The 24,401-nt window shown below is 51.4% G+C and overlaps 1 protein-coding gene and 1 non-coding gene across 2 annotated transcripts in view; both read left to right on the top strand.

Moving 5' to 3' along the window:
* Positions 1-24,401, top strand: part of DNAAF9 (dynein axonemal assembly factor 9) — a 186,789-nt gene that overhangs the window by 112,428 nt on the left and 49,960 nt on the right. The window contains 7 exon segments of the mRNA XM_060247199.1: positions 4,914-4,958; positions 7,756-7,801; positions 9,311-9,422; positions 14,736-14,806; positions 15,523-15,573; positions 19,700-19,787; positions 22,710-22,813. Coding sequence (XP_060103182.1) covers positions 4,914-4,958; positions 7,756-7,801; positions 9,311-9,422; positions 14,736-14,806; positions 15,523-15,573; positions 19,700-19,787; positions 22,710-22,813 — 517 coding nt within the window.
* Positions 20,889-20,960, top strand: TRNAV-GAC (transfer RNA valine (anticodon GAC)). Its single transcript has one exon. It is a non-coding gene; the product is annotated as a tRNA-Val (tRNA).

Genomic DNA, 24,401 nt, shown 5'->3' with positions numbered 1-24,401 from the left:
TGCCTCCCTCCCCCTACAATCCCTCCCTCCCTCTCACTCTGCCTCCCTCCCTTTGTCATTGCCTCCCTCTCTTCCTCCCTCTCTCCTTTCCTCCCTGCCTACCTCTCTCCCTTCCTGCCTCCTTCCCCCTGCAATTCCTCCCTGCCTCCTTCCCTTTGTCTTTTCCTCCCTCCATTCCTCCCTGCCTTCGTCTTTTCCTCCCTCCATTCCTCCCTCCCTCCCTCCCTTTGTCCTTGCCTCCCTCTCTTCTTCCCTCTCTCCCTTCCTGCCTCCCTCCCTCTGCAATTCCTCCCTGCCTCCCTCCCTTTGTCTTTTCCTTCCTCCCTTCCTTTGTCCCTCCCTCTCTCCCTGCCTCCCTCCCTCTCTCCTCTCCCTGCCTCCCTTCTACTCCCTGCCTCACTCCCTCCCACCCTCCCTCCCTCCCTCTTTAAACTTTTTGAGGCTGCGGACACTTTTGGATGTTTGAGAGGGAATGGTAAGAGCCATCCTCAGAGGACTGCTGCAGGAGGCAGAAGGGGGGATATAATGGCACAAAGGAGGGGAAGGGGAAGGAATAGAAGGAAGCCTGAAGAGGGAATGGAACCGCAGCCCCGGGTGCTTCCTCCTCCTCCTGACCCTGCCTTCCAAGTCCCCCGCCCGCTTTCTGAAAAGCTTGACGTGTTCCAGGGGGACGTATTGTGGGCCCCCATGTCTGGCATCCCTGATTGAAGGTATTTGTCTTTGTAACTTGCGCACGAGGCAATCCAAACCAAACACCCAGCATAACAAAATGTTCTGGCCATAAGCCATATGTGGGGGATACCTCCAAGAACCATTCACAAACTTCGGTTTGCACACAGTGTGGTCGCCAGGTTGTTGGCAGGTCCCGCCCTGCCTGATCAGCTGTGACTCAGCGGCTCTTTCTGCCATCCTGACGGCCCCCTTGACAAGCGGGTAAGCCCAGGGCTTTGCCGGCTTGCAGCTGGCTCCCTGTTTGTTTCTCGGCCTGTTGCATATGCCTGGTTTTGGGAAATGACGAGAAAAATACTCTCAGTGTAAAGAAACATTATCAAAATATAATTACAATGATTCTGGGAGGGACGGTGGCTCAGTGGTAGAGTATCTGCTTGGTAGGCAGAAGGTCCCAGGTTCAATCCCCGGCATCTCCAACTAAACAGGGTCCAGGCAAATAGGTGTGAAAAACCTCAGCTTGAGACCCTGGAGAGCCGCTGCCAGTCTGAGTAGACAATACTGACTTGGATGGACCAAAGGGGGGGGGGGGTCTGATTCAGTATAAGGCAGCTTCATATGTTCATATGTCTAAGGGGCGGGATGGTGGCTCAGTGGTAGAGCATCTGCTTGGTAAGCAGGAGGTCCCAGGTTCAATCCCCGGCATCTCCAACTAAAAAGGGACCAGGCAAATAGGCGTGAAAAACCTCAGCTGGATACCCTGGAGAGCCTCTGCCAGTCTGAGTAGTCAAGATTGACTTTTATGGACCCAGGAGGGTCTGATTCAGTAGAAGGCAGCTTCATATGTTCATATGATGGGTGGGTGGATGGATGGATGGATGGATGGATGGAGGGAGGGATGGGATGGGATGGGATGGGATGGGATGGGATGGATGGATAGGGAGGGAGGGACGGTGGCAAGGGTTCAGGCAAATAGGCGTGAAAAACCTCAGCTTGAGACCCTGAAGAGCCGCTGCCAGTTTAAGTAGACAATACTGACTTTGATGGACCGGGGGTCTGATTCAGTAGAAGGCAGCTTCATATGTTCATATGTCTAAGGGGAGGGATGGTGGCTCAGCGGTAGAGCATCTGCTTGGTAAGCAGGAGGTCCCAGGCTCAATCCCCGGCATCTCCAACTAAAAAGGGTCCAGGCATGAAAAACCTCAGCTTGAGGCCCTGGAGAGCCGCTGCCAGTCTGAATAGACAATACTGACTTTGATGGACCGAGGGTCTGATTCAGTAGAAGGCAGCTTCAGATGTTCATATGTTCCGATTCCACAGTACAACAATATGTTACATTGACCCTGCTGCCATTTTCAGAACGCTGCTCCCATTTCCCATCTATCAGCATTTCATCGCGATGAAATGCTGATAGATGGGAAATGGCAGCAGCATTCTGAATAAGGGAATTAATTAGAGAAGGCCTGGAAAACACTGAATTGGAATGAAATAAGGCCCCGTCAGAACTACATTAGAGAAGGCCTGGAAAACACTGAATTGGAATGAAATAAGGCCCCGTCAGAACTACCGCACCTAAAAATAAATAAGACGGCTCCAGAGGAAGGATCGCACGGATCCGAAACGAGAACGGAGCGGTTTTGTCTCATCGTTGGACTGTGTTTAGCGAACGTTGTGTCATCTCACGGACAGCAGTGAAGTTGTGTGCTTCGGATGGTACTTTCGTCACGAGAAATTTGCATTGCCATCACCGTAACGTGTTGTCGTGTTGTGGTATCACAGCAATTACATTTTGATGCGGTTTCTTTACATGGAGGGTGTCTTTCTCGTCATTTCCTGGGTCACAAAACCTCTGTGGTCTTGGCATTGTTTGAAGCTTGGTTTTGGAGCTGGGAACCCTGGCTCTCCCAGGGCTTGAGACGAACCTGTTGGGCCTCGCGTGGATGCTCTTAGCGGCATATTTATTTTATCCGGTTTTGATTTACTCGGTTTTTAGCCCGCCCTTCTTGTAGGACAGGCTCCAGGTGGGTTACATCGCAAAAACAAATCAACCGTCAAAACAGTAAAAGACCAATTTGAAAATATATAAAAATCTAAAATTACAAAGTGACAGTAGAGCAGGGGTGGCCAACGGTAGCTCTCCAGATGTGTTTTTTTTTGCCTACAACTCCCCATCAGCCCCAGCCTTTGGCCATGCTGGCTGGGGCTGATGGGAGTTGTAGGCCAAAAACATCTGGAGAGCTACCATTGGCCACCCCTGCAGTAGAGACTAAAATGGCGTTCCTGCCTCATGGAAAGGGAAAGGTCCCCTGTGCAAGCACCAGTCGTTTCCGACTCTCGGGTGATGTCGTTTTCACAATCTTTTCACGGCAGGCTTTTGACGGGGTGGTTTGCCATCACCTTCCCCAGTCCTCTACGCTTCCCCCCCCCCCCCAGCAACCTGGGGACTCCTTTGACCGACCTCGGAAGGATGGAAGGCTGAGTCAACCTTGAGCTGGCTACCTGAACCCAGCTTCCACCGGGGATTGAACTCAGGGCGTGAGCAGAGCTTAGGACTGCAGTACTGCAGCTTTACCACTCTGCACCACGGGGCTCTTCTGCCTCATAGACATGGCCTATTGCCCAGGTCCAGCAGTGGGATGGAATGAAGAGGGGAGGCCGGTAACAAGTGTCGCCCACTTCCTCAGCTGTAAGCCTGGCAAAAGAGCTCTGTTTTACAGGCCCTGCGGAACTGGAGCAGATCCTGCAGGGCCTGGATCTTCAGGGGGAGCTCATTCCACCAGGCAGGGGCCAGGGCAGAAAAGGCCCTGGCCCTCGCTGAGTTCAGATGGCCGTCTCTGGGGCTGGGGATTACCAAAAGTTGTTGGGTTGCTGATCGTAGAGACCTACAGGGCTTATACAGGGAGAGGCGGTCCCGAAAGTGTGCTGGTCCTTGGCTGGTATAGGGCTTTAAAGGTAAGTACCCACACCTTGGATGCTCTTAGCGACCGGGCTGGATGCTCTTAGCGACAGGCCTGGCGGTCCTCTTTGGCCGGACTCCTTGGACTGCATCCCCCAGGTTCTGGAGCTCCCTGTGACGGAATTGGAAGGGTTAATAGAAAAGCTAAGAACTCGGGGAGTCTGAGTCATGTGATCTGAGGGTGGGGGCCGGAGTGCTCGGAACTCTCAGGATGAGTGAGTGACAGATAACGGCTGGAGAGTCAACTGTCACCAACGGTCAGAGGGAGACAGTTGAAGTGGGCAGTATATGGTCAGCAGGAGAGCTGACGAGAGAGCTGTGAAGAGACTTCTGATGAAGTGAAGCTCGCTGTTAGCTCTGTGGAGACAGCCAGGTGGCTGAGAGTGACAATCGAGTGTCACAGTGAAAGACCTGAGTGGTCACTTAAATATTTACACTACTCTTAAGAACTAACAAGGTTGCTGAGGGAGAGATGTGGGTCTGAGGGAGTCAGGAGGGCTGGGAGCAGACACACCAGTCGACTCAAGAGACCAGACACATAAAGCCCAAGAGGCCAACCTAATTAGAGTTTGGAGAGTGAAGAATATAAGAACTGTGGACCCTGAGATACCTCAGTAAACCTCTGCATTGTAAAGCCTGAACTGTTTAGCAACTGTTATTCATCCAAGATACAAAATAGCCTATGTAAATACATCCCTTCCCCCCAGCTGAAGACTGTGTGTAAATAAAAATCTGTGGTTAACTGTTAAGTTCTCTGGTGCCCGGGTATTTGGAATCAGCAGCAAATCAGCAGTGGTCCCCTTCATACAGAGTTATCCGTCTATCAGAAAATAAAAGAGAACCCCGAAGAGACTAGAAATCCTTATTATACCCACCCCCTTTACTCAGTAGTCGTGAGGTAAAACCAGAAGGAAGAAACAGAAGCTGCAGGAGGGGCTGGGGTCTCCATAAGTCGCCTTAAGTGATGCAGGGCGGTCATACTCCCATCCTTTCAGACCGCTGGCATCATTTCCTAACCCGTTTATGCCAGCAGGCCTGTGCCCTTAGCAGGTGGGTTTGGCCGGCCCGAAGATCTTTTACACGGCTGCTTACCGTGTGGGTCGGCGCGTCTCCGCTGTGCTTATCGGCGGTGTTTATTTTGATATCCTGTCTGTTATTTTTTTTAATAGCCGTTTTGATGTCCTGTGACTTTGTTTATGCTACTTGCCTTCTCCGGGCAGCAGCCGTTGGCCGGAACAAATGTTTTCCTCGCTCAATATCCCGCCTGTCTCCCCTTCTTTCTCCTCAGGTCCAAAACGGATTTTCAGATTCAAGCTGTGAACAGCCACGGAAGGTCAGTACCCCTCTTCCTCCTCCCCCCCGGGTTTAACGCAAACAGGTTTCATCGCCATTCCGCTCTGCTTCTGTATGCAAGCTGAGCGTTTCGGGTCCCTCCCCAAGACTCCCTTGGTCCCGTTGGCTTAGAGAGCTTCGTTCCGCAGCCAGATCCATCGCTGCTGCGCTTTGCCAGCAATGTAAAAACGTCTGCTTGCATTCCAGCCAGCTCGCTTGCTTGGCGGTTTCCAAGTCCGAAACTGGAACGTTCATAGCTTGAGCTGTTCAAGACGTGTTGTGTTTATCTGGGAACAGCCCCAGCTCCGTTTGGAGGACTTGGGGGTGCGTAACTGTGCTAGGCGAAGGAGTAAGTTTGGAGAGCCAGTTTGGTGTGGTGGACTCTTATTCGGAAGAAGACCGCAGATTCATACCCTGCCCTTCTCTCTGAATCAGATTCAGAGCGGCTCACAATCTCTTATGTCTTCTCCCCCCACAACAGACACCCTGTGAGGTGGGTTGGGCTGAGAGGATTCAAGAAGAAGGAGGAGGACTGCAGATTTATACCCTGCCCTTCTCTCTGAATCAGATTCAGAGCAGCTTACAATCTCCTATATCTTCTCCCCCCCACAACAGACACCCTGTGAGGTGGGTGGGGCTGAGAGGACTCAAGAAGGATGAGGAGGAGGAAAACTGCAGATTTATACCCTGCTTTTCTCTCTAAATCAGAGACTCAGAGCGGCTTACAATCTCCTATATCTTCTCCCCCCACAACAGACACCCTGTGAAGTGGGTGGGGCTGAGAGGACTCTTACAGCAGCTGCCGTTTCAAGGACAACTCCTGCGAGAGCTATGGCTGACCCAAGGCCATGCCAGCAGATGCAAGTGGAGGAGTGGGGAATCAAACCCGGTTCTCCCAGATAAGAGTCCGCACACTCAGCCACTACACCACACTGGCTACACCCAACAGGGGTTGATTCCCCACTCCGCCACCTGCAGCTGCTGGAATGGCCTTGGGTCAGCCATAGCTCTTGTAGGAGTTGTCCTCGAATGGGCAGCTGGTGTGAGAGCCCTCTCAGCCCCACCCACCTCACAGGATATCTGTTGCGGGGGAGGAAGGTAAAGGAGATTGTGAGCCGCTCTGAAACTCTGACTCGGAGAGAAGGGCAGGGTATAAATCCGCAGTCTTCGTCTAAATTTCTGGTTTCTGCTGAAAACCTTGAATTTTGGGGACAGGTGCTACCCTCTGTTGGCAATGGGGAGGGGTCCCTGGCTCAGCGGCAGAATGAATGGACAGTGGTTGGCAGAAGGGTTCGGCAGGTCAGCCCCAGGAAAGGAGGGGGCAAGGTAATCTCTTTGAACCGAGAGGGTGTCTCAGTGGCAGAACCTCTGATCGGCAATGCAGAAGGTCCCAGGTTGAATCCCAGGCATCTCCAGTTAAAAGGACCAGCCAGGAGGTGATGGAAAAGACTTCAGCCTGAGACCCAGGAGACTAATGGAGAAGGGCTGTGGCTTAGTGGTAGAGCCTCTGCTCAGCATGCAGAAGGTCCCAGGTTCAATCCCCGGCATCTCCAGTTGAAAGGACCAGGCAGGAGGTGATGGGGAAGACCTCAGCCTGAGACCCTGGAGACTAATGGAGAAGGGCCATGACTCAGTGGCAGAGCCTCTGCTTGGCATGCAGAAGGTCCCCGGTTCAATCCCCAGCATCTCCAGTTAAAAGGACCAGCTAGGAGATGATGGGAAAGACCTCAGCCTGAGACCCTGGAGACTAATGGAGAAGGGCTGTGGCTCAGTGGCAGAGCATCTGCTTGGCATGCAGAAGGTCCCCGGTTCAATCCTCTGCATCTCTAGTTAAAAGGACCAGGCAGGAGATGATGGGAAAGACCTCAGCCTGAGACCCTGGAGACTAATGGAGGAGGGCTGTGGCTCTGGGGTAGAGCCTCTGCTTGGCATGCAGAAGGTCCCAGGTTGAATCCCCGGCATCTCCAGTTAAAAGGACCAGGCAGGAGGTGATGGGAAAGACCTCTGCCTGAGACCCTGGGGAGCTGCTGCCCTAGTCTGAGTAGGTAGTGCTGTCCTTGATGGACTAAGGCAGGGGTGGCCAAGCTTGCTTTAACGTAAGAGTCACATGGAATAAAAATTAGATGTTTGAGAGGTGCAAGACTTGACTGTCATGTGGGAGGGAGGGAGGAAGGAAGATAGATGAGGGGAGTGAGAGAGAGGTGGAAAGAAAGCAACTTTTACTTCAGCTGCATTCTCCAAGCTGCTGGCTGGCTTGGCTTAGAGAAGCCATTTGAAGAGAGAACTGCCTTCTCCAAGCCGGCCAACAGGGCAGTGGGGGCTTCGAGAGCCACACAATACGTGTGAAAGAGGCACACGTGGCTCCCAAGCCGCAGTTTGGCTGCCCGCCCTGGGCTAAGGGTTTGATTCAGTATAAGGCAGCTTCGTGGGTTCAGGGCCACCTGCATGTTCTCAGGAATGCCTTCGGAGCCGCGTCATGCATGGAAAGGACTCTCCGCTTCCGTCTGTTTCAGCGGCCTTTTAAGCCCCTAAAGCCCCCATCTCCCCTCCCCCCCCAAGGCACCTTTTATGTATCTGGAGAATCTGGTTCAAGTGAGAAATTCTGCATGTGAAAGCATCCTGATGGATACGATTTTTGTCAAGGCTTCCCGTTCTGCACTCTGAACTTGTTATGCCTTTGTCCTCCTAGTGGGTCTTGTTTAAAAATGTTCATGGAGGAGGGATTGGGGTGGGGGGGGGGGGTTTGCTTCAAATTGCAGTGAAAGTCTTCTAACCCCCCTCCCCTTTCTCCGCTCTAGGATTATCCTGCTGGATAATGAGGATAGCCCCTCCTTAATGAAAACTGTGAGTAGAGTTTCAAGCTTCCCGCTGGGTTAGCCTGGCGTTTCCTGCAGGCCGAGGCTAACAAGTACTGCGGCTCAGTGGCAGAGTGTCTGCTTGGCATGCGGGAGGCCCAGGGTTCAATCCCCGTCATCTCCAGTTTAAAAGAATCCGGTAGTACGTGATGGGAAAGACCCCGGAGAGCTGCTGTGAGTCTTCAGTAGACAATACTCACCTTGATGGATCAGTGGTCGTGTCATGATCTGTGCAGGACTAGGAGGCCTTGTCCTAGAGACCAGTGTGGGAGTAGAAAGCAGACGCAGCCTACAATCCCCACAATGCCTGGTGCCCGCTGTAACCAATCAGTGTCCAGGGATTGTATGAGGAGATCGATACATAAACTTTGTGGGCTGCGGAACTGCGTTCTTTTCTTTCACCGAGTCCGGCTGAAAGGACTGTCTGTGGCTGAGAGAAGGATCCCTCACTCAGAGAGTGGGAGAACCCATGGCACTCCGGTCTGATGCTCCATATTTGTGCTTTCACGACGAGGATGTGTCTCTTGCACAAGACGTCACCTTCCTTCCCAAGGTTGTTTCTGATTTCCACCTGATCTCGGAAATTACCGTATTTTTCGGACCATAAGACGCACTTCCCCCCCCCTAAAAAAAGTGGGGGGGAAAGTGTGTGCGTCTTATGGAGCGAAGGTACCTTCCTCGGGGGGGGGGGGGGCGATCCGCTGCCTCCACCTCCAATCCCGCTGCTTCCCCCGCGCCTGCCTGGCTCCAGATTCTTCCAGCAAGCGCTGGGATCGCTCCACGTTGCCCCCACCGCAAACTCAGTGCTTCGCGAGCGCCGGTTGCGGAGGGGGCAGCGTGCTTCCTCCATGCCTGTCTGCCTGGCTCCAGCTCTGATGCTTAAAGCAAGCGCTGGGATCGGAGGGTGGAGGGAGCGATCCTGGCGCTTGCTGTAAGCGTCAGAGCTGGAGCCAGGCAGACAGGCACGGAGGAAGCACGCCACCCCCTCCACAGCCGGCGCTCGCGAAGCGCTGGGTTTGCGGTGGGGGCAGCGTGGAGCGATCCCAGCGCTTGCTGGAAGAAGCTGGAGCCAGGCAGGCAGGCGTGGAGGAAGCGCCGGGATCGGAGGCGGAGGCAGCGGATCCCCCCCCCCGGAGGAAGGTACATCCTATCGTCTCTTCGCTCCATAAGACGCACACACTTCCCCCCCACACACACTTTTTTTGGGGGGGGAAGTGCGTCTTATGGTCCGAAAAATATGGTACTTCTTCACCCAAAGGGTGATTAACATGTGGAACTCACTGCCACAGGAGGTGGTGGCAGCCGCAAGCATAGACAGCTTCAAGAGGGGATTGGATAAAAATATGAAGTGGAGGTCCATCAGTGGCTATGTGTGTGTGTGTATACATACACACATATATTGGCCACTGTGTGACACAGAGTGTTGGACTGGATGGGCCATTGGCCTGATCCAACATGGCTTCTCTTATGTTCTTATCTGTGTGTCTTTGTGCTCTAGGTGACCATGGTTGTGTATGACATTCCAGACTTGCTTGGAGGAAGGGGCTGCCTTGGATCGGTCATCTTCTCAGAGTCTTTCCTGGCTTCGCAGATCACTGTAAAAGAAAAAGGTATTTTTAGGGCAGTGTGGCTCAGCAGTGTTATAATTGCATTGTAGATGACTGGGGAAGGCAGTGGCAAACCACCCTGTAAAAAGGTCTGCCGTGAAAACGTTGTGAAAGCAACGTCACCCCCGAGTCGGAAACGACTGGGGCTTGCACCTTTACCTTTTTAAGCACAGCAAAGAGAAATGAGGTTATCAAAGATTTCAGGTTTTCACGGCTGGTAATATCATTAGGGTTTGTAGAATCTTTCGGGCTCAAGTGCCGTGTTCTACTGGAGAAAGTGCCGTGTTCTACTGGAGAAACGTCTGGAAGAAATGAGGTTCTTTCTCAGAGCGCACATGACCCCTTGCTGCGCACCAGAGCAGTCTGTGGCTTCTATCACCATTGCAGACTTTTTGGAATTAAATTAAGGTTCATTTGTCTTGGCTCGAAAGCTTGCTCTATGGTCAATCGGTCAATCAATCAGTTCTGGATGCTTTTATTCCATCTGTGGGAATCTTCCCTTGGTCCGGACACCCTGGGAGTGGTGGGTTGGAGACTCTCCCAAACGCACCTTGAGGGATCACTAGATTTTCTTTGGCCCACGTCCACGAAGCACGTGAGGGACCGATTTCTCTCTAGCGCCCTGTGAGCCGCTGGCTTTTGCGAGCTCATGTCCTAACGCAAGAAGCATTTGGTGTCAGACCACGTCTTCCATTCACTGTTCGCTGCGGCTTCTTTTTCCAGTCCTCTCTGTTGGATTCTGTAGATCTGTACTGGGTAGCAGAGGGGTATTTCTCTGCAGGAAGCGCTGTGGCTGAGAGGCTCTGCTTTAGACGCAGGGTCCCAGGGTCAATCCCCAGCGTCTCCAGTTAAAAAGACCAGACAGGAGGTGATGTGCAGGACCGTGGGCTGCTAAGCCCCCGTGACGGACGTGGGTTCTCCTGCCTGGGAGGTTCCCAACCCACTGACCCACATTGGGGAAGCTCCCCCGATGTTGCCGGCAGGGTGACATCACCTACGAGTGATGTCATCGCGCCAGAGACATTACATGCCAGCCGCTCTAGACGTTTCCAGGAAAAAAAACTATGGTTTTCCTGGGTGCTCTAGCATTTTTGGGAGGGAAAAACTCTATAGTACCATAGGGTTTTCGCCTCCCATAACTGCTAGAGTGTCCGGGAAAACCATTAGACTTTTTCCCAGAAACGCCTAGAGCGGCCGGCACATGACATCGCTGGCGTGATGATGTCACTCGCGGGTGACGTCATTGCGCCGTGAGCACAAAGCGCATGCGAAAACAGTCCACCGCGCCACAGGAGACACAGCAGCCCTTGCAAGACCTCTGCGTGAGACTTCAGAAAGGTGCTGCCAATCTGAGGAGATCATCCTCGATGACCCAAGGGTCTGATGCAGTATGAAGCAGTTTCCTGTGCGTTCATGCGATGAAGTGCTCAATTTCAAGGTCGCCTCCTCTGTCCCAGCCTGCAAAAGAAGGTCTGGAGACCAGTACAGGCTGTTGCACTTCTTCCAAATATGGGGTTGTATCCAAAGTCTCTTCTCCATTGACAGAAGATGCTTCCACCAATGGAGAACCTCTCGTTCTTCAGCACACTGAGCTCCCCAGAACGCTGCTCCTGGGGGGGAACATGTGACCCTCCAAAACTGCTCAATGGGTAAACTGGAAATCCAGCGTGGGGGGAGAGTAGATGAGCCGAAATTGCCAGCCCCTGTAGTTTCCCAAAGGTGCTAATGCAGGGGTGGCCAAACTTCCTTAACCTAAGAGCCATGTAGAACAAACGTCAGATGTTTGCGAGCCGAAAGACGTGAATGCCCGATGTTTGAGAGCCGCAAGGAAGGAAGGCAAACCGATGGGAGGAGGGAGCAGTGGAAAGAAAGCAACGTTAAATACGTTGTCCAAGCCATCAGCTGGCTTGGCTTAGAGAAGAGTTTTAAAGAGACAAATGCCTTCTCCAGGCTGGCCGGTGGGCTTCAAGAGCCACACAATATGTGTGAAAGAGTCACACGAGTTCCTGAACCACGGCTCAGCCACTCCTGTGCTGATGCCATCCCTAGTTTTCCTGTGGGGAGATCAGCTCCAAGGCCAGCATCCTTTTGTTGTAGAGAAGCTAAGTGAAAACCAGTTTTGTGCTGTTCACTGTTTATTTTCATTTTTATTTTTTAAAAATTACTTTCGATATATATGCCACCCACTCCGCGAGCGGACTCTGGGCAGCTAATGGAGAGCCAGTTTGGGGTAGTGGTTAAGTTAGCAGACTCTCATCTGGGAGAACCGGGTTCGATTCCCCACTCCTCCACTTGCACCTGCTGGAATGGCCTTGGGTCAGCCAGAGCTCTCATAGGAGTTGTCCTTGAAAGGGCAGCTGCTGTGAGAGCCCTCTCCAGCCCCACCCAGCTCACAGGATGTCTGTTGTGGGAGGAGTATAGGAGAGTGTAAGCCGTTCTGAGACTCTGATTCAGAAAGAAGTGCAGGGTATAAATCTGAGAGCCAGTTTGGTGTAGTGGTTAAGTGTGCGGATTCTTATCTGGGAGAACCGGGTTTGATTCTTCACTCCTCCACTTGTACCTGCTAGCATGGCCTTGGGTCAGCCATAGCTCTGGCGAGGTTGTCCTTGAAAGGGCAGCTGCTTTTTAAGCCCTCTCAGCCGCACCCACCTCACAGGGTGTCTGTTGTGGGGGAGGAAGGTAAAGGAGATTGTGAGCCACTCTGAGACTCTTCGGAGTGGAGGGCGGAATATAAATGCAATATCTTCATCTACCTCACAGGGTGTCTGTTGTGGGGGGAGGGGGAAGGTAAAGGAGATTGTGAGCCACTCTGAGACTCTTTGCAGTGGAGGGCGGGATATAAATCCAATACCTTCATCTACCTCACAGGGTGTCTGTTGTGGAGGGGGGGAAGGAGATTGTGAGCCGCTCTGAGACTCTTCAGAGTGGAGGGCGGGATATAAATCCAATATTTTAATCTACATCACAGGTTGTCTGTTGTGGGGGGGGGGAAGGGAAAGGAGATTGTGAGCCACTCTGAGACTCTTCGGAGTGGAGGGTGGGATATAAATCCAATATCTTCATCTACCTCACAGGGTGTCTGTTGTGGGGGGGGGGGAAGGTAAAGGAGATTGTGAGCCACTCTGAGACTCTTTGCAGTGGAGGGCGGGATATAAATCCAATGCCTTCATCTACCTCACAGGGTGTCTGTTGTGGAGGGGGGGAAGGAGATTGTGAGCCGCTCTGAGACTCTTCAGAGTGGAGGGCGGGATATAAATCCAATATTTTAATCTACATCACAGGTTGTCTGTTGGGGGGGGGGAGGGAAAGGAGATTGTGAGCCACTCTGAGACTCTTCGGAGTGGAGGGTGGGATATAAATCCAATATCTTCATCTACCTCACAGGGTGTCTGTTGTGGGGGAGGAAGGTAAAGGAGATTGTGAGCCGCTCTGAGACTCTTCGGAATGGAGGGGGGGGATATAAATCCAATATCTTCATCTACCTCACAGGGTGTCTGTTGTGGGGGGGGGGCAAGGGAAAGGAGATTGTGAGCTGCTCTGACACTCTTTGGAGTGGAGGGCGGGATATAAATCCAATATCTTCATCTACCTCACAGGGTGTCTGTTGTGGGGGAGGAAGGGAAAGGAGAGTGTAAGCCGTTCTGAGACTCTGATTCAGAAAGAAGTGCAGGGTATAAATCTGAGAGCCAGTTTGGTGTAGTGGTTAAGTGTGCGGATTCTTATCTGGGAGAACCGGGTTTGATTCTTCACTCCTCCACTTGTACCTGCTAGCATGGCCTTGGGTCAGCCATAGCTCTGGCGAGGTTGTCCTTGAAAGGGCAGCTGCTTTTTAAGCCCTCTCAGCCGCACCCACCTCACAGGGTGTCTGTTGTGGGGGAGGAAGGTAAAGGAGATTGTGAGCCACTCTGAGACTCTTCGGAGTGGAGGGCGGAATATAAATGCAATATCTTCATCTACCTCACAGGGTGTCTGTTGTGGGGGGGGGGGGGAAGGTAAAGGAGATTGTGAGCCACTCTGAGACTCTTTGCAGTGGAGGGCGGGATATAAATCCAATGCCTTCATCTACCTCACAGGGTGTCTGTTGTGGAGGGGGGGAAGGAGATTGTGAGCCGCTCTGAGACTCTTCAGAGTGGAGGGCGGGATATAAATCCAATATTTTAATCTACATCACAGGTTGTCTGTTGGGGGGGGGGAAGGGAAAGGAGATTGTGAGCCACTCTGAGACTCTTCGGAGTGGAGGGTGGGATATAAATCCAATATCTTCATCTACCTCACAGGGTGTCTGTTGTGGGGGAGGAAGGTAAAGGAGATTGTGAGCCGCTCTGAGACTCTTCGGAATGGAGGGGGGGGATATAAATCCAATATCTTCATCTACCTCACAGGGTGTCTGTTGTGGGGGGGGGGCAAGGGAAAGGAGATTGTGAGCCGCTCTGAGACTCTTTGGAGTGGAGAGGGGGATATAAATCCAATATCTTCATCTACCTCACAGGGTGTCTGTTGTGGGGGAGGAAGGGAAAGGAGATTGTGAGCCGCTCTGAGACTCTTCGGAGTGGAGGGCGGGATATAAATCCAATATCTTCATTTACCTCACAGGGTGTCTGTTGTGGGGAGGAAGGGAAAGGAGATTGTGAGCCGCTCTGAGACTCTTCGGAGTGGAGGGCGGAATATAAATCCAATATCTTCATTTACCTCACAGGGTGTCTGTTGTGGGGAGGAAGGGAAAGGAGATTGTGAGCCGCTCTGAGACTCTTCGGAGTGGAGGGCGGGATATAAATCCAATATCTTCATTTACCTCACAGGGGTGTCTGTTGTGGGGAGGAAGGGAAAGGAGATTGTGAGCCGCTCTGAGACTCTTCGGAGTGGAGGGCGGGATATAAATCCAATATCTTCATTTACCTCACAGGGTGTCTGTTGTGGGGAGGAAGGGAAAGGAGATTGTGAGCCGCTCTGAGACTCTTCGGAGTGGAGGGCGGGATATAAATCCATATCTTCGTCTTCTTCTAACAGTCATGATAAAACAATTCAAATTACAATTTTAAAAGAATAAAACAAACGTATAAACATTTTTTAAACAAAAATAAAAACTCAACATTTGGTGCTATAAAAGAGATTTTGTAAGACAGGCGGTTTATGTCAATATCTCCGTTCTCAGTTCCTCTGTTAATCTGTTAGCGGTCTTACAAATAGCATTGCACAGCGGCAGCCTCCTCTCACGTTAGTTGTTACGGGCCTGTTATAGTTGTTCCGAGTGTTCCTTTTGGACAGAAATCCGGGATCCCCGAGAGCTGTCCTGCATTTGCCTTTGTTTTCCTGCAGATGGCAGCACCAGCACAGAATCCAGCTACATCATTCCCACCGCAGCCATCCCCAGATCCGTTTCTTGGCTGGTAAGTACCGCACCTTTCTCCGCCGGGTCTCTGTTAAAACCCATTTTTTTAAAAAAATTACTTTCGATTTATATGCCACCCACTCCGCAAGCGGACTCTGGGCTGCTAACAGTCGTGATAAAACAATTCAAATGACAATTTTAAAAGAATAAAAAAACATATAGACATGTTTAAAAACAACAACCCTAAAAACTAAACGTTTGGTGCTATAAAAGAGATTTTGTAAGACAGGCGGTTTATGTCAATATCTCCGTTCTCAGTTCCTTTGTGAAGCTGTTAGCGGTCTTACAAATAGTATTGCACAGTATTTTTTTAAAAAAAATAGAATTTTTTTTTATAAAAAAAAGGCCAGTTGCAGAACTATGATCTTGCCACAATTGCGGGGGGGGGGGGGGGGGGCGGGGAGGAGGAGAAAAAAAACCCCTATATCCCATCTATATGTGAAAGACTTCAGCCTGAGACTCTAGAGGCTAATGGAGAAGGGCTGTGGCTCAGTGGTAGAGCATCTGCTTGGCATGCAGAAGGTCCCAGGTTCAATCCCCGGCATCTCCAGTGGAAAGGACCAGGCAGGTGGTGATGGGAAAGACCTCTGCCTGAGACCCTGGAGAGTAGCTGCCAGTCAGAGTAGACAATACTGACCTCGATGTACTGATGGTCTGGTTCGGTATAAGGCAGCCTCATGTGTGACCTCGTTAATGTATGGATTTTAATTGCAGGTGGAAGACAACGAAGTGAAGTTGTCCGAGAAAGCACAGCAAGTAGCGAAGGTATGCAAAAGCTCTCTTTTGGTCTTCAGTGACACTTGACTTGGTTCCATACTGCTCAAGAACAGGCCATTCTTGCTCCAGTTCCAAAGGACGTGAAGCGATGCGGCAAGGTCTGCTTCAATCCGAATGTTAACATAAGAAGAACTGTGCTCAAGCGTCCAGTGACGCTAGTGGGTAGTAGTTTCAGGATGGACAAAAGGAAATGAGAACCTGTTTGGTGCAGTGGTTAAGTGTGAGGACTCTTTTCTGGGTTGGATTCCCCACTCTTCCACTTGCAGCTGTTGGAATGCCCTTGGGTCAGCCATAGCTCTCATAGGAGTTGTCCTTGAAAAGGCAGCTGCTGTGAGAGCTCTCTCAGCCCCACCCACCTCACAGGGTGACTGTTGTGGGGGGAGTAGATATAGGAGATTTTAAGCCGCTTTGAGTCTCTGATTCAGAGAGAAGGGCGGGGTATAAAGCTGCAGTCTTCTTCTCCTTCATTTGCAGCTGCTGGAATGGCCTTGGGTCAGCCATAGTTCTCATAGGAGTTGTCCTTGAAAGGGCAGCTGCTGTGAGAGCTCTCTCAGCCCCACCCACCTCACAGGGTGTCTGTTGTGGGGGGGAGAAGATATAGGAAATTGTAAGCCGCTTTGAGTCTCTGATTCAGAGAGAAGGGCGGGGTATATATCTGCAGTCATTGCTGTCCTCTTTACGCAGCGAGTGATGAAAAGGCGGAATTCCCTGCCAGAGGATGTGGCGATGGCCCCAGCAATAAACAGTTCGAATAGGGGATTAAACCAGTTCATAGAGGAGAAATCTGTCAATGGCTGCTAGCCAGCGTGACTGAGGGCAACCTCCACATGCAGAGACGCTAAGCCTCTGAATCCTAGAGCCCGGAGGCAAGATTAGGGGAAGGCCTCGGCCTCTCTGCAATGTCGCTGACCCTACAGAGGAACTGGCTGGCCGCTCTGTGGGACAGCATGAGGGACTCAATGGATGTCACAGTGTTTGTGAAAACCTGCTGCTGCGGTTGTACTTTCAAGGACAACTCTTATGAGAGCTCTGGCTGACCCAAGGGCATTCCAACAGCTGCAAGTGGAAGAGTGGGGAATCAAACCCGGTTCTCCCAGATAAGAGAGCTCTGGCTGACCCAAGGCCATTCCAGCAGGTGCAACTGGAGGAGTGGGGAATCAAACCCGGTTCTCCCAGATAAGAGAGCTCTGGCTGACCCAAGGCCATTCCAGCAGGTGCAATTGGAGGAGTGGGGAATTAAACCCGGTTCTCCCAGATAAGAGAGCTCTGGCTGACCCAAGACCATTCCAACAGCTGCAAGTGGAAGAGTGGGGAATCAAACCCAGACAAGAGTCCTCACACTTAACCACTACACCAAATTGTCCGTGTTGCAATCAGAGTTTAAAGTAACAAATCCAGGGCTTTTTTTTTTTGCGGCAGGAACTCCTTTGCATATTACGCCACGCCTGCCCTGATATAGGCACTCCTCCAAGAGCTTACAGGGCCTACCGTAAGCTCCAGGAGGATTGGCTACATCAGGGGGCGTGGCCTAATATGCAAAGGAGCTCCTTCTACAAAAAAAAGCCCTGAACAAATCCATTAATTTAAACCCTGAAGTCATTGATGCTGTAAGCCAGGGGTGGCCAACGGTAGCTCTCCAGATGTTTTTTTTGCCTACAACTCCTATCAGCCCCAGCCATCGGCCATGCTGGCTGGGGCTGATGGGAGTTGTAGGGGGAAAAACATCTGGAGAGCTCCCGTTGGCCACCCCTGCTGTAAGCTGCTTCATCAGTGAAATCTCCTTTAAACACGTTACCTACTTCCAGTTTGTCCAAATGTTCTCGCTGTTCCCGCACCTGTCTTGGATGAAAGATGGCTTTTTCCCTGCCACACTTCAATGCTTGAGAAGAAGCGCTGCTTGGGCGACTTTCAAAATTAGTACGGGATAATCTGCACGTGAAACATTTCTCCAGCTCCCTGCAGAGCCCAGCGTCACTCATCCGTTCCATAGTCGAGCAGGAATCCCGCCTTGCAGTCAGGCGCTCCCGTCCCGCTGTTGAGGGAGATCTGCGGATTGGGCGGTACTCCCAAGGTGATCCCTGGCACGATCCGGTGATCACCTGAAACCATACGGCGGGAAACAGGGTCAGAACAAGGCCGAGTTCTTTCTGAGCCCCTTTTTTTCTGAGCGGCAGTGGGGTGATGGGTGAGTGAGGCTGTGGGTTATTCTTTGCAGATTGAGCAGCGCTCGCCAAAGGTGCCTTCCCCCATTTGGAATACTGTGTGCAATTCTGGTCACCGCACCTCAAAAAGGATATTATAGCATTGGGAAAAGTGCTGAAAAGGGCAGCTAGGATGATTCAAGGGCTGGAACACTTTCCCTATGAAGAAAGGTTGAAATGCTTGGGGGTCTTTAGCTTGGAGAAACGTCGACTGCGGGGTGACATGAGAGAGGTTTGCAAGATTATGCATGGGATGGAGAAAGTAGAGAAAGAAGCCCTTTTCTCCCTTTCTCACAATACAAGAACTCGTGGGCATTCAATGAAATTGCTGAGCAGTCAGGTTAGAATGGATAAAAGGAAGTACTCCTTCACCCAAAGGGTGATTAACATGTGGAATTCACTGCCACAGGAGGTGGCGGCAGCTACAAGCATAGACAGCTTCAAGAGGGGGTTGGATAAAAATATGGAGCAGAGGTCCATCAGTGGCTATTAGCCACAATATATATATGTGTGTGTGTGTATACACACACACACACATATTGGCGACTGTGTGACACAGAGAGTTGCACTGGAGGGGCCATTGGCCTGATCCAACATGGCTTCCCTTATGTTCTTATGTGACACAGAGTGTTGGACTGGATGGGCCACTGGCCTGATCCAATAGGGCTTCTCTTACGTTCTTACATGAAACAGAGTGTTGGACTGGATGCGCCACTGGCCATATCCAACAGGGCTTCTCTTACGTTCTTATGTGGCACAGTGTTGGACTGGATGGGCCACTGGCCTGATCCAACATGGCTTCTCTTATGTTCTTATGAGACACAGAGTGTTGGACTGGATTGGCCACTGGCCTGATCTAACAGGGCTTCTCTTATGTTCTTATGTGACACAGAGTGTTGGACTGGATGGGCCACTGGCTGATCCAACAGGGCTTCTCTGATGTTCTTATATGACACAGAGTGTTGGACTGGATGGGCCATTGGCCTGATCCAACATGGCTACTCTTATTTTCTTATGAGTCTTGACTGGGTAGGAGGGAGACACCACCAACTTCAAAATCTCATCCCCCATTAAGACAGGCCACCAGTGGCGGACTGGGTCTAAAAATATTGGTTGCCAGGAGACATAGGGGGCCCACCCACAACTATAAGGCTATCGTGTAATTTGTATAAGAAATAAATGAAATTTAAAAAAAAATTCCTTCCTTCCTTCCTTCCTTCCTTCCTTCCTTCCTTCCTTCCTTCCTTCCTTCCTTCCTTCCTTCCTTCCTTCCTTCCTTCCTTCCGACTCTTATCTGGGAGAACCGGATTCCCCACTCCTCTGCTTGCTGCTGCTGGAATGGCCTTGGGTCAGCCATAGCTCTCACAGAGCTGTCATTGAAAGGGAGGCTTCTGTCAGAGCTCTCTCAGCCCCATCTGCCTCACAGGGTGTCTGTTGTGGGGGAGGAAGGTAGAGGAGATTGTGAGCCGCTCTGGGATTCAGAGTGAAGGGCAGGGTGCAAATCCAGTATCATCAGCATCAGCATCATCGATCTCACCCTCTCATCCACTCTCCCCTTCCCTCCTTCCCTAATATAAACATGCAGTGTATATAGTATACCAATATAAACACACTTTGGAATCAAAACTGCTTAATAAAAGGATGGAACCAGCAGTTATTTGAAAGTCCACTAAAGTATCGGTAAACCTGCTCTCAATATTAAGTCTGTCCTCTGAACCCGTCAGTCAGGATAGTTTCAGGACTCGGTCAGCGGTGTTTTCAGTGCCCACGAGCTGAATTCTGCCCGTTTCTGTAGGCTCCGTGTCAGTCCGTGGGCTACTTGCCAGCTTATTGTAGTGGCTCATTCTGGAACATGCCTGGTTCAGGAACCGTGTGGTCACATTTGGATCTTGTGAAATTCTGTCCCTCTGCAGGAAGAAGAATCGTTCCTGGGTACTTTCCTGACGGGAGGCGATGGGGCTTACATTTCTTCCAGCAATGCACTCTGCCGGCCAGAGGAAGGTGAGTCGCCTGTTGGATGCCTTGGTACCCAGGGGCTCTATGGTGAGCCAGTTTGGCGTAGTGCCTAAGTGTGCAGACTCTTATGTGAGAGAACCAGGTTTGATTCCCCACTCCTCCCCTTGCAGCTGCTGGAATGGCCTTGGGTCAGCCAGAGCTCTCTTATCTGGGAGAACCGGGTTGGATTCCCCACTCCTCCACTTGCACCTGCTGGAATGGCCTTGGGTCAGCCAGAGATCTCTTATCTGGGAGAACCGGGTTGGATTCCCCACTCCTCCACTTGCAGCTGCTGGAATGGCCTTGGGTCAGCCAGAGCTCTCTTATCTGGGAGAACTGGGTATGATTCCGCACTCCTCCACTTGCAGCTGCTGCAATGGCCTTGGGTCAGCCATAGCTCTCTTATCTGGGAGAACCGGGTTTGATTCCCCACTCCTCCACTTGCAGCTGCTGGAATGGCCTTGGGTCAGCCAGAGCTCTCTTATCTGGGAGAACCAGGTTTGATTCCCCACTCCTCCACTTGCAGCTGCTGGAATGGCCTTGGGTCAGCCAGAGCTCTCTTATCTGGGAGAACCGGGTTTGATTCCCCACTCCTCCACTCGCACCTGCTGCAATGGCCTTGGGTCAGCCATAGCTCTGGCAGAGGTTGTCCTTGAAAGGGCAGCTGCTGTGAGAGCCCTCTCAGCCCCACCCACCTCACAGGGTGTCTGTTGTGGAGGAGGAAGGTAAAGGTGATTGTGAGCTGCTCTGAGACTCTTCGGAGTGGAGGGCGGGATATAAATCCAATATCTTCATCTACCTCACAGGGTAGAGACTCTGGAGACTAGAAGAAGGGCTGTGGCTCAGTGGTAGAGCATCCACTTGGTAAGCTGAAGGTCCCAGGTTCAATCCCCGGCATCTCCAGTTGAAAGGACTAGGCAGTAGGTGATAGGAAAGACCTCAGCCTGAGACCCTGGAGACTAATAGAGAAGGGCTGTGGCTCAGTGGTAGAGCATCCGCTTGGTAAGCACAAGGTCCCAGGTTCAATCCCCGGCATCTCCAGTTGAAAGGACCAAGCAGCAGGTGATAGGAAAGACCTCTGCCTGAGACCCTGGAGACTAATAGAGAAGGGCTGTGGCTCAGTGGTAGAGCATCTGCCTGACATGCAGAAGGTCCCAGGTTCAATCCCCGGCATCTCTAGTTGAAAGGACCAGGCAGCAGGTGATGAGAAAGACCTCAGCCTGAGACCCTAGAGAAGGGCTGTGGCTCAGTGGTAGAGCCTCTGCTTGGCATGCAGAAGGTCCCAGGTTCAATCCCCAGCATCTCCAGTTGAAAGGACCAGGCAGGAGGTGATGGGAAAGACCTCAGCCTGAGACCCTGGAGATTGATGGAGAAAGGCTGTGGCTCAGTGGCAGAGCATCTGCTCAGCATGCAGAAGGTCCCAGGTTCAATCCCCGGCATCTCCAGTTGAAAGGACCAGGCAGGAGGTGATGGGAAAGACTTCAGCCTGAGACCCTGGAGATTGATGGAGAAAGGCTGTGGCTCAGTGGCAGAGCATCTGCTCAGCATGCAGAAGGTCCCAGGTTCAATCCCCGGCATCTCCAGTTGAAAGGACCAGGCAGGAGGTGATGGGAAAGACCTCAGCCTGAGACCCTGGAGATTGATGGAGAAGGGCTGTGACTCAGTGGCAGAGCATCTGCTCAGCATGCAGAAGGTCCCAGGTTCAATCCCCGGCATCTCCAGTTAAAAGGACCAAGCAGCAGGTGATAGGAAAGACCTCAGCCTGAGACCCTGGAGACTAATAGAGAAGGGCTGTGGCTCAGTGGTAGAGCATCCGCTTGGTAAGCACAAGGTCCCAGGTTCAATCCCCGGCATCTCCAGTTGAAAGGACCAGGCAGCAGGTGATGGGAAAGACCTCAGCCTGAGACCCTAGAGAAGGGCTGTGGCTCAGTGGTAGAGCATATGCTTGGCATGCAGAAGGTCCCAGGTTCATTCGCCAGCATCTCCAGTTAAAAGAACCAGGCAGGAGGTGATGGGAAAGTCCTCAGCCTGAGACCCTGGAGACTAATGGAGAAGGGCTGTGGCTCAGTGGTAGAGCATCTGCTTGGTAAGCAGAAGGTCCCCGGTTCAATCCCCGGCATCTCCAACTGGTTATAACCTTTAAAGCCCTATATGGCCTGGGACCTGTCCACCTTCGGGACCGATTCCTGGACTGAAAAAAGTTCAATTGTCCACCACTAGAGCCGGAGCATTCTCAACAGTAGCCCACGCTCTGTGGAATTCCCTCCCCCATAACATCAAGGCCCTACCACAGGTCTGCCGGACCTGTAAAACCAAACTATTTAAGCTTGCCTTCAATAGTTAAGGGGAGGTAGAAAATGTCCCACAGCACTGAGAGTCCCACTGGACAAGTATAGATATTGAGAAACACCCAACGTGCATCTTGGATTCTATGGTTAAGATGTGTAGAATTGATTTTACTGTATATTGTTTTTTAGTGTACTTCCTGGTTTTTAACTGTTGTTAGCCGCCCTGAGCCCGTTAGGGGCGGGCAGGATATAAATCTGATAAAATATATAAAATAAAAAGGGTCCAGGCAAATAGGGGTGAAAAACCTCCGCTTGAGATCCAGGAGAGCAGCTGGCAGTCTGAGTAGACAAGACTGACTTCGATGGACCAAAGAGGGTCTGATTCAGTACAAGCAGGAGCTCCTTTGCATATTAGGCTGCACCCCCTGATGTAGCCAATCCTTCTGGAGCTTACAGTAGTGTCCCAGGCTAACAGTAGGCCTTGTAATAAGAGCCTTGTAAGCTCTTGGAGGATTGGCTACATCAGGGGTGTGTGGCCTAATATGCAAAGGAGTTCCTGCTACAAAAAAAGGCCCTGAGTATAAGGCAGTTTCATATGTTCATATCTGATGTCTTTTCTTCCTTTCCCTTCGCGTTCCAGGTAAACTCTACTTCTTCTCCAACGGCCTCCTGTTCTGCCATCCCCACTACGGGAGCATCACCATTTCAAAGATGCACATGACATCCATCAGGTTCTACGACGGAGTAAGTGTCCCTCCAGTTGCCTTTCCAATTGTCAGAACAGCTCAGCAATAGCTGGCCAGTCATCTCTTTCCTTCTGTCTCAGGCGAAAGTTCTGGGGGAAAGCAGAGTGTCTCCAAAGCTCTGCCTAGACTGTCTGGCACCCTAGGCAAAACTAACTTATTGTGTCCCCCACACTGACAGTGTCACCAAGTCACATTGGGGGTGTGTGCCCAATTTGGCGCTCTCCAGAAGGCCGGCGCCCTAGGCAGTCCCCTAGTTTCCCTCATGGCAGGGCCACCAGCCCTAGCTGTTCCATGTATCTCAAAAACTAGATAGATAAATAGATAATAAATCACATTGTGATAAAATCCATTAAACGTTGTTCTCGAGCAGAAACCAGTGGCAGCTTATTCTCTTGAAGCCGTCTCCAAGAGATTCCTTTCTGGACTTGCAGAAGAGAGTTTTGGACTGGATGGGTCATTGGCCTGTTCCAACATGGCTTCTCTTATGTTCTTATGTGACACAGAGGGTTGATCTGGATGGGCCACTGGCCTGATCTAACAGGGCTTCTCTTATGTTCTTATGTGACACAGAGTGTTGGACTGGATGGGCCACTGGCCTGATCCAACAGGGCTTCTCTTATGTTCTTATGTGACACAGCGTATTGGACTGGAGGGGCCATTGGTCTGATCCAACATGGCTTCTCTTATGTTCTTATGTGAAACAGAGTGTTGGACTGGATGGGCCATTGGCCTGATCCAACATGGCTCCTCTTATGTTCTTATGTGACACAGTGTGTTGGACTGGAGGGGCCACGGGCTTGATCCAACAGGGCTTCTCTTATGTTCTTCTGTGACACAGAGTGCTGGACTGGAGGAGCCATTGTCCTGATCCAACAGGGCTTCTCTTATGTTCTTATGTGACACAGAGTGTTGGACTGGATGGGCCACTGGCCTGATCCAACAGGGCTTCTCTTATGTTCTTATGTGACACAGAGGGTTGATCTGGATGGGCCACTGGCCTGATCTAACAGGGCTTCTCTTATGTTCTTATGTGACACAGAGTGTTGGACTGGATGGGCCACTGGCCTGATCCAACAGGGCTTCTCTTATGTTCTTATGTGACACAGCGTATTGGACTGGAGGGGCCATTGGTCTGATCCAACATGGCTTCTCTTATGTTCTTATGTGAAACAGAGTGTTGGACTGGATGGGCCATTGGCCTGATCCAACATGGCTCCTCTTATGTTCTTATGTGACACAGTGTGTTGGACTGGAGGGGCCACGGGCTTGATCCAACAGGGCTTCTCTTATGTTCTTCTGTGACACAGAGTGCTGGACTGGAGGAGCCATTGTCCTGATCCAACAGGGCTTCTCTTATGTTCTTATGTGACACAGAGTGTTGGACTGGATGGGCCACTGGCCTGATCCAACAGGGCTTCTCTTATGTGACACAGAGTGTTGGACTGGATGGGCCATTGGCCTGATCCAACATGGCTTCTCTTAGGTTCTTATGTGACAGAATGTTGGACTGGATGGGCCATTGGCCTGATCCAACATGGCTTCTCTTGTGTTCTTATATGACACAGAGTGTTGGACTAAATGGGCCA

The sequence above is a fragment of the Heteronotia binoei genome, chromosome 9 (assembly GCF_032191835.1).
Source record: "Heteronotia binoei isolate CCM8104 ecotype False Entrance Well chromosome 9, APGP_CSIRO_Hbin_v1, whole genome shotgun sequence".
Classification (NCBI taxonomy): Eukaryota; Metazoa; Chordata; class Lepidosauria; order Squamata; family Gekkonidae; genus Heteronotia; species Heteronotia binoei.
This window is presented reverse-complemented; position numbering and strand designations above follow the sequence as displayed.